The sequence below is a fragment of the Melitaea cinxia genome, chromosome Z (assembly GCF_905220565.1).
Source record: "Melitaea cinxia chromosome Z, ilMelCinx1.1, whole genome shotgun sequence".
NCBI classification, from domain to species: Eukaryota; Metazoa; Arthropoda; class Insecta; order Lepidoptera; family Nymphalidae; genus Melitaea; species Melitaea cinxia.
Window position 1 is genome coordinate 9,933,587 of NC_059424.1, and position 14,970 is coordinate 9,948,556.

General features: G+C 31.3%; 1 protein-coding gene across 1 annotated transcript in view; it reads right to left on the reverse strand.

Moving 5' to 3' along the window:
* Window positions 1-14,970, reverse strand: part of LOC123668776 (period circadian protein-like) — a 60,141-nt gene that overhangs the window by 21,522 nt on the left and 23,649 nt on the right. Inside the window, 6 exon segments of the mRNA XM_045602470.1 lie at window positions 3,345-3,479; window positions 7,585-7,669; window positions 8,528-8,668; window positions 9,315-9,416; window positions 11,712-11,795; window positions 13,724-13,909. Of these exon segments, the coding sequence (XP_045458426.1) occupies window positions 3,345-3,479; window positions 7,585-7,669; window positions 8,528-8,668; window positions 9,315-9,416; window positions 11,712-11,795; window positions 13,724-13,909 (733 nt within the window).

Genomic DNA, 14,970 nt, shown 5'->3' on the forward strand with positions numbered 1-14,970 from the left:
CTGTATGTATCACTAGCTGTGCCCGCGACTTCGTGCGCGTGGAATTAAAAAAAATTGTTTATTTCTTTCTATATTCCGGCATCAAAAATTACCACATTTATACATTTATACAAATAAATAAAATTGGAGTGTCTGTTTGTAATATTAAAATAACCGTTTTTTACTAAATTCATATGGATGTGTATACACGGTACATATACCAAAATAACATTTTTTTACAATTTTTGTCTGTCTGTCTGTCTGTATGTTTGTTCCGGCTACTCTCTGAAACGGCTGAACCAATTTTAACTGGAATTTTGCTGGCAGATAGCTGATATAGTAAGGAGTAATTTAGGCTACTTTTATTTTTGAAATTTATTTATTTTGTAACTCTGCGAACTGAAAAATAACTTTTTTGTTAAATTCCACACGGACGAGTTCGTGGGTGCAACTAATCTTTAATATAACTATATTTTAACGGAAAAATTGTTTGTTCTATGATACGAAATACGGAACCCCAAACCATCTGTGAATGATGGTTTTACTCTTATCATATGTGATAAGTAGCACCGTTCACCTACTTTGATGTAATTAAGAATGATTTGTCACTAGTGTTGAACAAGAACAATGTTTAGTTAAGCCTGATAACTATATGTATAATTGAAAAATCTTATTCTTAATACAAGCACCTGGCTTAAATTGTAAAAAGTTTAAAAATCGGAGGGTATTAAAACTAACTCGTCACATGTCAAATTTTCATTTAAATCACGTTTCATCTTAAATCGTAGTACGATTTTGTGGTTTAAATAAAATGTCATTTTAAGCGCAAGAATAATTTAATAGGCTAAAAATAAGCTTCGACACGTTTTCCGTATTAATAAAATGTAATTAGTATAGATAATGGCCTGCGACCATACTCGTACAAAATTGTGATCATTTTCGTATGGAATTTTACTAGTCAAGTCAGTAGTCAAGATTTAAAAAATAATAATAGTCGTTCTAAGTTGCTAATTCGTGTGTGATTAATTGAGGTTTTCCAAATGCTCAATTCTTTAGACTTGTTCTAATAAAAAATAAATATTATAATATAAAAATAATAATTTCTTTTACAGACTGATTTTCTATAAAGCTTTCGTTTTTTTTCTACTTTAAAAATGCACTTTTATCAGTGTCAAGAATCAATGTAAAACTTGACAGGTTTTTTGATTTTTGAAGCAACTTTATATCTAACCAATCGCTTTTACTGAATAACTAGCTATGCCCGCGACTTCGTCCGCGTGAAATTTACCAAAAAAGTTAGTTTCAGTTAGTTTTCAGTTCGCAGAGTTATAAAATAAATAAATTTCTAAAATAAAAGTATCCTAAGTTACTCCTTACTATATCAGCTATCTGCCTGTGAAAACGGTCCAGCCATTTCAGAGATAAGCTGGAACAAACAGACAGACAGACAGACAAAAACTGTAAAAAATGCTATTTTGGTATATGTACCGTTTATACATCCATATACATTTAGTGAAATGCGATTATTTTAATAATACAAACAGACACTCCAATTTTATTTATTTGTATACATGTATAGATGTATAGATTTATTTTTCTAATTATTTCTTTTCGGTATAGAAATACCTCTTATTGCAACCTCTATGTACAGGAATGTTCTACCTCTGATACGCATAAGATCGACAATTTGTGTAAGATTGGCGGCGAGGGCTAGGTGAAGATTGTGGACAACAGGGATGTTTGGCGAGAACTTAGGCAGGCCTATTTCCAGCAGTGCACTGCGACAGGCCGAAGCGAACGAGTGATCTATCCCAATTAACTACTTCCATTTTAATGAACGTCCTTAGAACCTTTTTGCACGATAACGATATTTCGATAAACTAAAATAATTGTGGATGAAGTAACAAGAAACTTGCAAAATTTTCTTCTTTTATATTTATTCATATAATATTAGCAATGTATTTGACTGCGATGAAATTTCATCAAGTAGATTGTATAGTTCGGTTTAATTAACTAACAACTCTATGTAGTCAAAATGAAGCTTGTATTTCTCATCACATATTAATCGATGAAATAATTGTACCAGGCGAGTTATTGACTAAATATAATGTTAAATAGAAAATAGAGTATTTTGCTTATCGAAGCCAAATTAAATTTAATACTATTGTGAACAATGTATTAATTTTCGTTACAATGTTTAACACCGTTGATGTATTTCGTTATTAAGGCACTAATTAAATACGAGATATTCCAATATCGGATAGTTTGATAAGTTTCTTAATAATTTTCGTTTAAGATTGTTTTTGCTCTCAAGAAAGTCTTCTTTGTTGCAATTATTTACTTAATGTATTTTATGATTTTGATAAGTTTTTATTTTTGGTTGTTTAGAACGAACGCGTTGTATTTTTTGGATAGTGTCTAATTGTCTAAAAAGTATAAATACTTCGTCTATTCAATTTTATGTCACATATTGGAATTATTAATTGCTATATAATGATATTTTATTTTAGAATTTTATACTTAATACATATTATTTAAAAACCACATTTAATATAAACCTTAAGTTGTACCATTCGATGACTCATCTTAATAAAATGTTAAGAAAAAACACCTTAGATCATTCTTAAAATTAGATTCTTATGATTAAAGTTTTAAGCTGTATAGGTGATGTTAAGATCGCCTCTAGAACAATTACTCCAATAAAATTTAAATAATGAATGAAGAAAAACATGAATTTCAAGGTAAGGCCAGGTCAGTACCAAAAAAATACTCGCATATTCTAGTTATACTTATATTTTCCCTACAAGTTTGTACTCAAGAATATTGTAACCTCGTATGTACGATATCTTGAGAATTTAAATATCATTTGACGTGCTAGTTTCTGTATAGAAATGGGACATTTGTATTGTATCTACAAGTATCATCTGTGTAACCTTAAGTAGTACGTACTATGTAGATGTCAAGATGATATCTACAAAAACAGTAAGACGCTAGGTATAGAATTAAACACTATGAAGATATTATTACAATACAATTATAAAACAAATCATTAGCTAATCTTATGTATATATAACAGAAAATACAGACAGATTATATGATATAGATACACGAGATGGTCACTTTCCTCGACAGATTTCATCAACTATTTAAATATACTCTCGTCTCTTAAATTATGGTATTACACCCACACACCATCACATCGTTCTCGCTTGAAACGATACACGATATACGATGGCATTTTACTACAAATGTGTACACGAAATATGATATCGAAAAGAATTGTTTTAAAACAAAAAACAAAACAAAATTAAAAGTAAAAACTCACCTCAAGCCGTTATCATTTTGTCACTAAACTATATATACACGTAACACTGCCAACTTTCTAAAATTAATTTGAAACAGTTTCGAAGCCTTAACAGGCTCGGCGGCCAATCGTGAAGGTGGGTGACGGAATGTGACTCTTGCGCAGGTAGAGCGCCACCGGTGTAGTGGATAAATGTCTTTGTGTGCGTAAATGTAATTATTTACATTGTATACACAATACATCCTACAAGTGTGCGTTTATAACGATATAAACTAGCGCTTCGTTACCTTTAGCACACCTTTTGTTTTCTATAGAGACTTTAAGAGAACAATTTAATAAAAAGTTAGTAGGTATTCATATCGTAGGGCAGAAAAATCAATAACTGTCAATAAAACAATACGCTATTAATATAAATATTTCTATGATATGATCAATAATTAACTATAAAGCTTTATATGCAAAAATTAACGAACTACCTATTCTGGAATTAAAAAATTGTCACGATTAATATTTAGAGTATTATTTCTCAATTATATAGAATTGAAAAAAAAGAAATTGATGAACAATGCTGAAACTATATTTAGTAAATACCTACCTATTTTTTAACCGACTTCAAAAAAAGGAAGAGATTACTCAATGATCTGATGACGGGATCCCAGAGGAATCGAGGGAAACTCTCGAAAATCCGCATATCTTTTTACTGGCTGTACCGATTTTGATGATTTTTAATTTAATCGAAAACCGATGTTTATCATGTGGTCACATTTAAATTTTATCGAGATCTGATTACAACTTTTGGAGTAATCTTTGATAATGCGTATTTACTTGACTAGTTTTTCGTCTACCTACGTTGTATTACTTGTCGATATACCTAATTGAAGTTGGTTTTTCTTCATTTGCCTGCAAACACAATTATAAATTAACACGTCATTTGATCAAATTTTTAAGACTAATTTTAGGATATTGATTTTTGTTATTTAAAACTTCAAATTATTATTGATAGGTACCGTACAGCAGGCCCAAATGAATGTCCTATCACATCTTAAGAACTGCTAAAATATATCGAATCTTCGATATTGCTTTAAAATTTCCGTGTAACCGACATATTTTATAAATGTATGTTTTGACTTTTGTTACACACTTTTTCATAAATAAAAACTAGGTATATAAAGTGTTTTAATTTTAAAAATGTAGGTATTTATTTTGTAGCCAATTGTTCTGTGTATCTTGTTATCAAAATTTTAGATATATAAATTACATTTTTATTTGTGACTACTTACCACGTTTTATAATAGGTAGGTCAAACTCTGGGTTTATTGACTACATTTTTCAGAAAATTTCGTGTCGTGAAAAGCTCGTGTATTTTACCTGTGGTTAGTTACGAAAAGTAGGTTTTTCGCGAACGAACGCTCATGTTCATAATATAGGAAAGCAAACAACTCTTGCACTAATTCTATGACGTCGCGACAGGAAGGTATGGGTAACCAATTAAAGTTAGTTCGCAAGATTCTCTACTAGTGTTACTTTCAGATTTTCTCGCAGAACATATTTAAGAACAACCATTTAAAAATAACTTTGTAAAAATAAAATAAAAATATTTACACTATGTTCGATTAGTTAGGAACTCAGAAAACAAGTATAAATTCTGACGTAATTTCTATTCAATTTACTAATTCGTTTGAAAATGAAACAAATATTTTAAAATTACGTAAACATTTGTAGTATGAGAATTTACCTATTTACTCGTATAATTTTGTCTTGGTAGATCAAGAATCGCATGTTTCGGAACCTGTGGTTTAAAGGAAAAACTAGGTAACCAGCGTCATCTCTTGGTACAAGGATAAACTGCTTTGATGATGGCGCCACTTCCATCATCACAGGTTTGACTTTTATTCTTAAGTTGTTTACGGGTATTGACAGTAGATGTAGTTTATGAATAGAATTCAGTTATGTATTTAAGACTATATTCGGTCGTTTGTGATTATATATGTATGTCCAGTTTTCTTCAGGATACATATGTACTGGTGTCATGGTGTGGTTGGAAATACTACTGGGAGCTCTTGCGTTCCCTCTAGAGAGCCTTTTGTTTAACTTATCTAAGTAGTTGATTGTCATTTTTTGTAACTGATTTCAAAACCAGATATAAAATAATTGTTTTCAAATTACAAAGTGCTAATTTAATTGTATTATATATTATGTGTATTCTAAAACTATAGCGATTTTAGATAATTCCTACCTTACTTCGTAATGATATTCGATGAATTATTATTTTTATACACCTCTTAGGCATTACCATCTTCAACCAAGGGATTATAAAAATATTAATTGATCCACATCAAATAAAACAACTTGTTGTGAACACAGGCAGTATAATCAAAAAAAAGTGAATGTAAATGAAATGACAGGTAAATGAAATTACGGACAGTTTTAAAATAATTGTATTCAAAATTTGTTAAATAATACCTTAACTTAAGGTAAGTAAACTCGTTCTAATAAAATGCTTCTAATATGTCATTTTCGAAATTAAAATATTTACATAAACCAGTTAGTTATATCTAAATAATCATTTTTCGTACAAACCTACGCATATTAAAAACATTTTTGATGTTTGACAATCAAAATAGAACTTACATTCTTATGGCTAAAATAATTTTAAATAAAAAGAGACATCTTTTATTATAAATCTAACACTCATATAAAATATTATTAATGAATGTAAAGCGAGTATTTGGAGAATAATTATGAAATTTTAGAATAATTGTACTTATGCACTGTTATGCACTGCTTGTGCAAGTGGAGCGTAATTTAACTATATTTTAATAAAATTCAATCGTTAATAATTATAAAAAAACGGTAATATTAGTAAACAATCATAACCTGATTAATATCTGTACGCGCATACGAATACCACTTAGGGCCTGTTTCGCAAGTTGTGGATAACGCTATTTGACAAATAACGACATCAGAACAGATAAAAGTTTTTGATATATTATTTTTCACAATCGAAATGACTGAATTTATAAAATATTTGGATTCGCAAATATCAACCAAAACTTGTAGTTTATAGATTGACATGAACAGGTCCTATGCCCTATTCTACCTCCTGTTGTTAAAATCTAATCGTAACTTATTTGTAGGATAAACTTTATTCACAACTGGTGATACATGTCATTAAGATGTTAAATGCGTCTTTTTAATTAACAGTGGAAACTAAATAGTTTGAATTACGCCTTCTATCCAGCTACATTCGGGTTTCTTTTATTTTCATTTTGTTCTTCGAAACTACGTAGCGTTAAATATCTGAACGAAGAAAATCTGAAGGATTTCATATAATACTACAATTTAAATAATGAAAACCCTAGGAACAGTCACCAATCAGTCCCTGTGGTAAAATTTTATATAAAATTTTTGGTACCATTTGATTCTATTTTTCCTCGATTTTGTTGAAGAACCCATGTTATCAAGTATCGTATTTGTCATAATGTTGCGAACACATATAGATTCATTCAAGATTTGTTCATTGCGACGTGAACGTAAAAATAATTAGAATCACACATTTTCAACAAATGCTTACACAACAATATTATTTAATAAACTTTTCCAAAACGTGACATGTAACCCGTAATTTTTAAAATAATTATTTAATCTAAGAAAAACTGAACATACAGCATAACAATATAAACCAACGTAACTTTACTATAACTATTCAACGTAAGAAAAACGAAACATTAGGAATGTTTTAAAAAAAGTATAAACCAACAAAAATCACAATTATATTACTTTTGTTCATAATCCGTGTTTTTTAAAATTGAAATATTATACTATTTGTCTTATTGAAATGAACACATGCCCATTATATAGAATTACAGACTAACAACATATATTATTTTGTATTTGTCAACTATTCAAAATATAACCATATTAAAACAAAACAAAAAACGTATATTATATAATAATATACGCACCTAAGCTTACCAGACAGGTCATTAATCAAGATTTTTTTTAAAACAAATATAGATAATAAAAATATGCAAATATAAAAAAGTTTTTATCTGTAACAAAATACATTCAGGTAAATAGTCTTAATTATTAATTTCTTTTACAATAATACTACACTTATGTCAAATTCCTATGCCTATAATAAATTAATAAAAAGATTCCATGCAGAAAAGTTGAAACTTTTTCTATAATTGTGCCTTTTGTTTTGAAAACATTAACATATTTTTATCGAAACTGCATTTATTATACTCATGCTTATCGAAAATATATTTATCATCTAGGGTAACACTACGAAGGCAAGCTGGCTTCTTCTTCCGGTGGAGGTAGGGGAGCGTCCTCTTCATATATCATTACCATCTTGCTGTATTCTCGTTTACGTTGTCGACTCTGAAAACCGATCATAACGTTACCGTTTATTCAATAGCCGGCTTTAATAAAGAGAATAGGCACCCAGTATCCCCTCCACCCCCCAATTCCGAGTGACTTCCCCATCTCCTCATCTGTTGAGCCAATAAAAACTATGTGGCTTCTCTGGCGCTGCAACTGATTATTGACAGCAATCACTTGATCGTTTACTAGCTATTTTGATAAAAAAGGAGATAATCAAGTATCAATTCATCATATGCTATATTTTCTTTTTTATAGTAGTATGACCCTTATCAATTATCATCTGATTTTAATTATAAAATGAAAAGTATATTAAAAGTATGGTCACAAATTTAAATAAAAAATTTAAAAAAAAATTACTTTGACCGGTGAAGTTCCAAAGAATTGAATAAAATATTTCTTAAATGTATTAAGATAGGAGTTGTTTTCTATTTTTAAATTAATTTCAATAATTTTAAATAACACAAATAACAACCTGATTAAGTAATTATCATAATAGACAAAGTTAACTACAAATTTCAGATATTTTAATTCATCTTTTCGTGTGGTGTTATCTGTACTTTTTAAGTTTCAGTAACTACCTGTGGTATTTAGAAGTAGCAAGGGAATTTTTATACATAAAATTTAAAGTTGAGAGATATATGTAATAATCTCTATATTATATATGTATATTTATTCTAGCAAAACACATGAATTAGAATAAGTGTTGTCCAGTCGACGTCTACTTCGATAATGTCAATCAAATCGAAGGTACATATTAAAAAATGCACGCACACATACACACGTTAAGACGAATTAAAACACTATTGGTACTATATTGGTTGAAATCGATAAGATTAAAAATAGGAAAAAAATTACCTTCGACTCCGGTATAACAAATGAATCCTCTCCTGAACTGCTAGAACTAGTAATGCCCTCTTCAAGAGTAAGCCTGGCTGCAACACCTTCCAGCTGCAAATCCAAATACAATTGTCCTAGTTGTTCGTTGACTAATGAAGGCTGTAAAAAAATATAAATATACATATGTATGTGAGACAAGTATAATAAAAATAATAAATACTGAAGTGTATTTTTATAACTTATTATTATATCTGTATGCAAAAACTAACATTCGAGAGCTAAAATAACTATAATAATTAATTTCAAACGCTCGAAAGTGAACGAAATAAGCTTTCGATATTTTCTTGCCTAAGGATAATTCACAGACATATTTGTAGCCTTAACATTTAGTTTATAGATATTTGATATTTAATGAAATTTAGGCGAAATATCAAAATCGACTCTTGTAGAAAACATTGTGTCTTGCTTACAATATAATTTTATATTTAAATATAAAATTTTAAAACACAGATGCGTCTTTTATTCAGTCGACCCGTCGCATCCTCATTTCATTGAGCATTATCATTATTATCTATACATCACTGAGCCATTATTAGAAATATTTAAGGAACAAGTTTCACAATTTTATAAGTAAAGAAATTTTCAATATTTATTATTGTATAGCAAATAACATTACAAATTTGTATTTTTTTCCAGTTTAAGTTGAGTAATTATAATTTGATATCGTTTGATTAAACTACTAAGCTTTTTAAATGTCTATTAAATCATCAATATTATATTACAGTTACGTTTTATAAATACTTACTTGTTCAATTTTTTGTAATTTTTCCTTGTCGCAACTGAGAATGTCTTCAGCGTTCTCGGTTGATATTTGATATTTGTAAATAAGTTCTGATGTGACGCATACCTTAGGAAAAGACGAGATTTCTCATTAGTGGTCATTAAAAGTATACTATTTAAGTATGTTTGTATAAATAAATAAATAATAAACGTTTCACACTCAACAGCCCTCAGTAAGATTGTCTCCTGTGTCGGGCGTCCACGACAAACATCTATATTGCCAATACAAATGTCTGTCGGGAGCGAAAATCGAACCCGCGACCGCCAGCACAACAGTCAGTGCTGTGACCGCTGCTCCATCGTGTCGTCTAAATAATTAAATACCTACACAATATACACACAGTCGTCTGTTCCTAAAAAGCAACTTATATAGTATAGTAAATAATTTTTTTTTTCGATCAACATATTTATAAATAACACATATATAATTAAAGATATATATTACACCCACACTTGAAGTGGGAATCGAACTCACAACCCCAGGAGCAGAAAGCAGGGTAGTATATACACATATACATACATGGATTTCGAATCGTTTGGCACAAATTTTGGCGAGAGGGTCTGGAAGGGGGAGAGTGAGACCATAATGAGAGATTATTTACTCCCATGTAACATTCGCAATTCAAGGTACACCATTCTAGAAAAAGAAAAAAAAATAAATCCTATAGATCTAAGCTCAAAATTAGACCGTTTATCGGCATAGTTTCGTGACCTCTCCGGCGCTGCGGAAGGCCTTCGCTAAGACAACTCCGTAACTGTAAGACACTCGAGCTCAATTCTTCGGTCAATTTTTGGAGTTTGTTGGAGTTTTCTCCATAACAACCGATTTTCATATAAAGCCCCCGGTATGAAAAAATTTACGCTTCAGCCTGTAATATCCCACTGCTGGGCATAGGCCTCTTTCCCCATGTAGGAGAAGGATCAGAGCTTAATCCACCACGCTGCTCCAATGCGGGTTGGCGGATATATTCCCTACTATGAATAACGATCGCTATTAGGTGTACATGATAACAACCGGGACCGACGGCTTAACGTGCTCTCCGAGGCACGGTGGGGAGACCCACAAGGACTGCACAGGAGGATGAAAAAATATGAGGAGTAAAATCTACTGCCAAATCTAACGCCATTTATCGAAACACAATAGGGTTCCGATAGACGACGACCCGCCGATACGCCAATAGATGGCATTATTTGATTCGTTTATTTACCACTTGATATGGTATTAATGTTTTTCTAAGACTAGTAAGACTTTTTTGTGCCTATGTAGACAGTCGATCTGAAGGAGTAAACTCCAGTCCTGCGTCGAAGCTGACACACACACACTTTTGTGAAGAATCTAACGAAAATTGAGTTGCCTGGTCACAGAACTTCAACGGTCTTGTTTGCCCTTCCCCTAGTGTGTTCTTTGGAAGCCGGAGGCGCGGAGGCAGGGCAGGGCCCGCCCGCTTGCCCGGCTGTTTGCATTTTGTTACGCAAGGGCGAAGGGAACGAAATTATGCCGATAAAGTCTAATTTTGAGGTTAGGTTTTTGGATTTTTTTTTTCAAGAATAGTGCATTACCTTGTTTTGCGAGTGGTATGGGGGACTCCCTCTCCCTCTCACCCCTTCTTGCCCTTGCCAAATCCGTGCCAAATGATTCTAAATTTCAACCCAATTAGATAACCTTATCTAATAAACATTTTGTTTTTTTTTTTTTTTTTTTTTTAATTTGAAATAAATAAATGATACAATAAAATGAAAATGGATTAACTAATCAATGATAAATTGTACTAATACTAATGTAAACTAATGTTTACATTTTTGATTACTTCTTGTATTTAAAACTTAGAAATCTATTATTATATACCAATAATTTTACAAGTATAAAATTTATACAAAACTTACGAAACTGATTGTATCGAAATGTATATTTCTTTTTGAATATTCAAAATAATGCATACAGTACTATTTGTTTCGACTGTATTTCTACGAGATAATATGTTATATGATATACAAATTAAAATTAAAGTTAAAAATTAAAACATACTTATAATCCATATCTATCTTACTTATGACATTTTTAGCAAACGTTCGAAAAAATTTATATAATGATATTACTATTATAAGTATACTATATAGCTGATGAAACACGTCGTTCTGTCTTATGAAATGTCAAATACATGCAGTTTAAACGATCCTTAGGTTTTCTGAAATCGTTTATTTACCTGCGTAAATATTCTTTATCATTCATTCCGTAAGAAACATCTACAAAGTAGCAAATTCGAGTTTTGTGCCTAGCAACACATTTAGCTATTTTATTTTTTGACATAGATATAGAAAAAAATAAAAAAATATATACAGATATAGATGATTATAAACTCACTTGCTCCATCCACGGCGGGTCACTTTTTTTTCTCGGTATCATATTTTGCGCCTTACTCGTACTAACATTGGCAGCGTCAGAGGTCTGAAATGACATTGTGTTACCGTATGCGGTTGACTTTTCCAGTACTAGAATAATTTCAATGAGTATTTATGTTTTAAGTTTAATTTGTGATTTTTGAGATATACACCTTAAACGCGAGGTATAATACTATTTGCAAGTGATTGTTTTTTTTTCATATTCAATAACAATAATAGTGTACCAATGTAGTGACATTTAATACTCGGCACGGAGCGTCAAATAAGATCAATTTCACATCACGATCCCATCATACAAATAAATGGACAACGTGTACAGAGAGTAGCAGAGGCTAGTAGGCGTATTAATGGAGGAGAAACTTTGTTTTGAAAATCATGTGATACAAATCACTACAAATTGTTTTTTTTTTAGTTTTTTTTTTTATTGCTTTAGAGATTCTCTGTCTATTGGTGTGCGAATAAAATTATGTGAATCTTTAATTCTTTCCGAGTTTAACGACGCTTTCGCAGTCATTGGGCCACGATTACTTGCTCGCACCACAAACGTTATACAACGTATACAAAATGCATGCGCTCAGTACTGCTTCAAAATTCCACCTCGTGCCCATGTCACACCATACTTAAATAATAGTAACAATTTAAAAATGAATTAGCGAATGCACATTCATTTCGCCAATCTATTATTTGGAATAATTAAATATCGCGGGCCAATATATTTATATAGCAAGCTACACTGGTTAAAAGATAACACCAATGAACATGTCACAAGGGCTTCCTTATTTAGGCTCCAAATCCCAAAACACAGATCGGCAGCGAGGAAGTTTCAATTTCGCGGCTACCGAGTGCTGGAACCACCTGCCACCTCCACCCTCCCATACGCATTTTAAATACGGTATCTCATTTTAAATTTAAATACAAAATTTACTTGCAACAAAAACAAAAAAGTGCTTGACAGTGGACCTGTTTTTAAAATTATGTTATCAATGTCCGTGCTGCACTTCTTGTTGTTATTATATACACGGTGCTCACTAAACTTGTACTGTGTGGCTACGGTACTAAAGAATATAGCCACCCCCTCTCTTCCCGTGGGTGTCGTAAGAGGCGACTAAGGGATAACACGGTTCCGCTACCACCTTGGAACTTAAAAAGCCGACCGGTGGCGGGATAACCATCTAACCGCTGGCTTTGAAACACACAGGCCGAAGACGGGCAGTAGCGTCTTCGGTGCGACAAAGCCAGCCCTGCGGTCACCAACCCGCCTGCCGAGCGTGGTCACTATGGGCAACATGAGTTCACGCATATTTGGCGCGAACTTGTGGAGGCCTATGTCCAGCTGTGTACTATATAGGCTGTAATGATGATGATGATGATGCTCACTAAAAATCAGTGTTGTCGATCAACGATGTCTCAACGATACTGAGTCGTCCGATTGGTGACATCACAAATTCATTTATTTATTTTTTTGTATATAGCTTTGTAATTTAGTATTAGGATCGAATATTGTTGTATTTTATCTTATGTAAGCAGTGTTTGTTACCAATAAAATTTTATTTATATTATTATTATTTTTTATTAATGTTATAGTAATGTAAAGATCTAACTTTACGTCTATGTAAGATAAGAGGTTTCCGCAAAAGAGTCTAGTTTAGAGAGTATGTTTCATTCAATTATTTAAAAATCCCTATTAACTTAAATTTCAAGTGTACACATGTTGGGGATTTATTTGTAATGAAATCGAAGGATGCATGGATATTTTTAAGGCGTATCGTAAAAAATGAATAATGCTGAGTTATGCTATTTTCTCCATACAGAAGAAATGTTGGTACTTAATCTAACACGCTCTTCCATTGCGATTTGTGAGGATAATTTCCCTACAATGAGTAGCGATTGCTGTCAAGCCTATGATAACAACCACAAACACTGCCAGCTTTACGTGCTATCCGAAGTAATGTATATACGTACATACATACATACCTTATTGTCATTTTTGTGAGCGACTTTCTTGACGTCATTCTCTTCATTACTGCCGGAGTCGGTTTTGAAAAACGATGAGTACAATGATGAGAAACTTGATTCTTCATCTGTTTTATCATTTGTACCGTCGCCGTTTCCCAGTCGCTTCTGTGTCTTAATGTGGTTTTGGACAGTGGTTTCCGTGCTCTGCAAATTTAAAATATTTATAGATATCGCCTTTTGACTAACTTATTGATGCACGTAACAGACCTGAGTCTGGATGTAATACATTTGATACATAATTATGTATTGTTTATTTATACATTTACTAGCTGACCCCGCAAACTTTGTTTTGCCATATATGTTATTAACCCCCTTAATCCCCTCCCCTTATAACTTAGGTGTATGAAAAATAGATGTGGGCCGATTCTCAAACCTACCCGATATGCCCACAAAATTTCATAAAAATCTGTCCACCCGTTTCGGAGGATTATTTTAACTAACATTGTGACACAAGAATTTTATATATAAGATTACAAAAAAAAAAAAATACTTAAAACACTAAGGACTATCAAAAATAAAACAACTTGTCGCGGTTTTGTGGTATGAGAAGACAAAATTTCAACAGCAACGGAAACCTGTCACCACCTACGAGATGGCGGCAAGTTATCGAACAAAATGGTACATATGGGTACATTATAATTAATATAAATATTTTTTTTATAGAATCTTACCTTGAATTTCTATATAAAATACGAAAAAAAAAATTCCCCGATTTAATATATATATATCGATGCCAAACAGCTAAAAATGGTTAAGCGACATTTTTTGAGAAACTGAGTTATATATATAGTTAGAATCGAATACAACTATATATATAAACTATATATATAACTCAGTTTCTCAAAAAAATGTCGCTTAACCCTTTTTGGCTGTTAGGCATCGATATATATGTTGTATTTTTTTACTTAGTTATTGATGATGTGTTTTTGTATTAATTACACATAATAAGTTCGTACAAATAATAAATAAAAATTCTCTAGCCATTTTTAGGTTTCTCAAGCCACTTTTACATCATTTTTATGATTCGAGTAGTTTTCGAGATTTTTTCAATGGTCTTACGATTTTATATATAGTATATAATATATAGATTATGTCACGTCAGTTATCTTAGAAAAATAATTTCTGATGACCAAGTCCAAATAATTTTTAAAAATACGAAACAGTACAATAAAAAAAACAACAATTTACAATATCAATTCAGATAA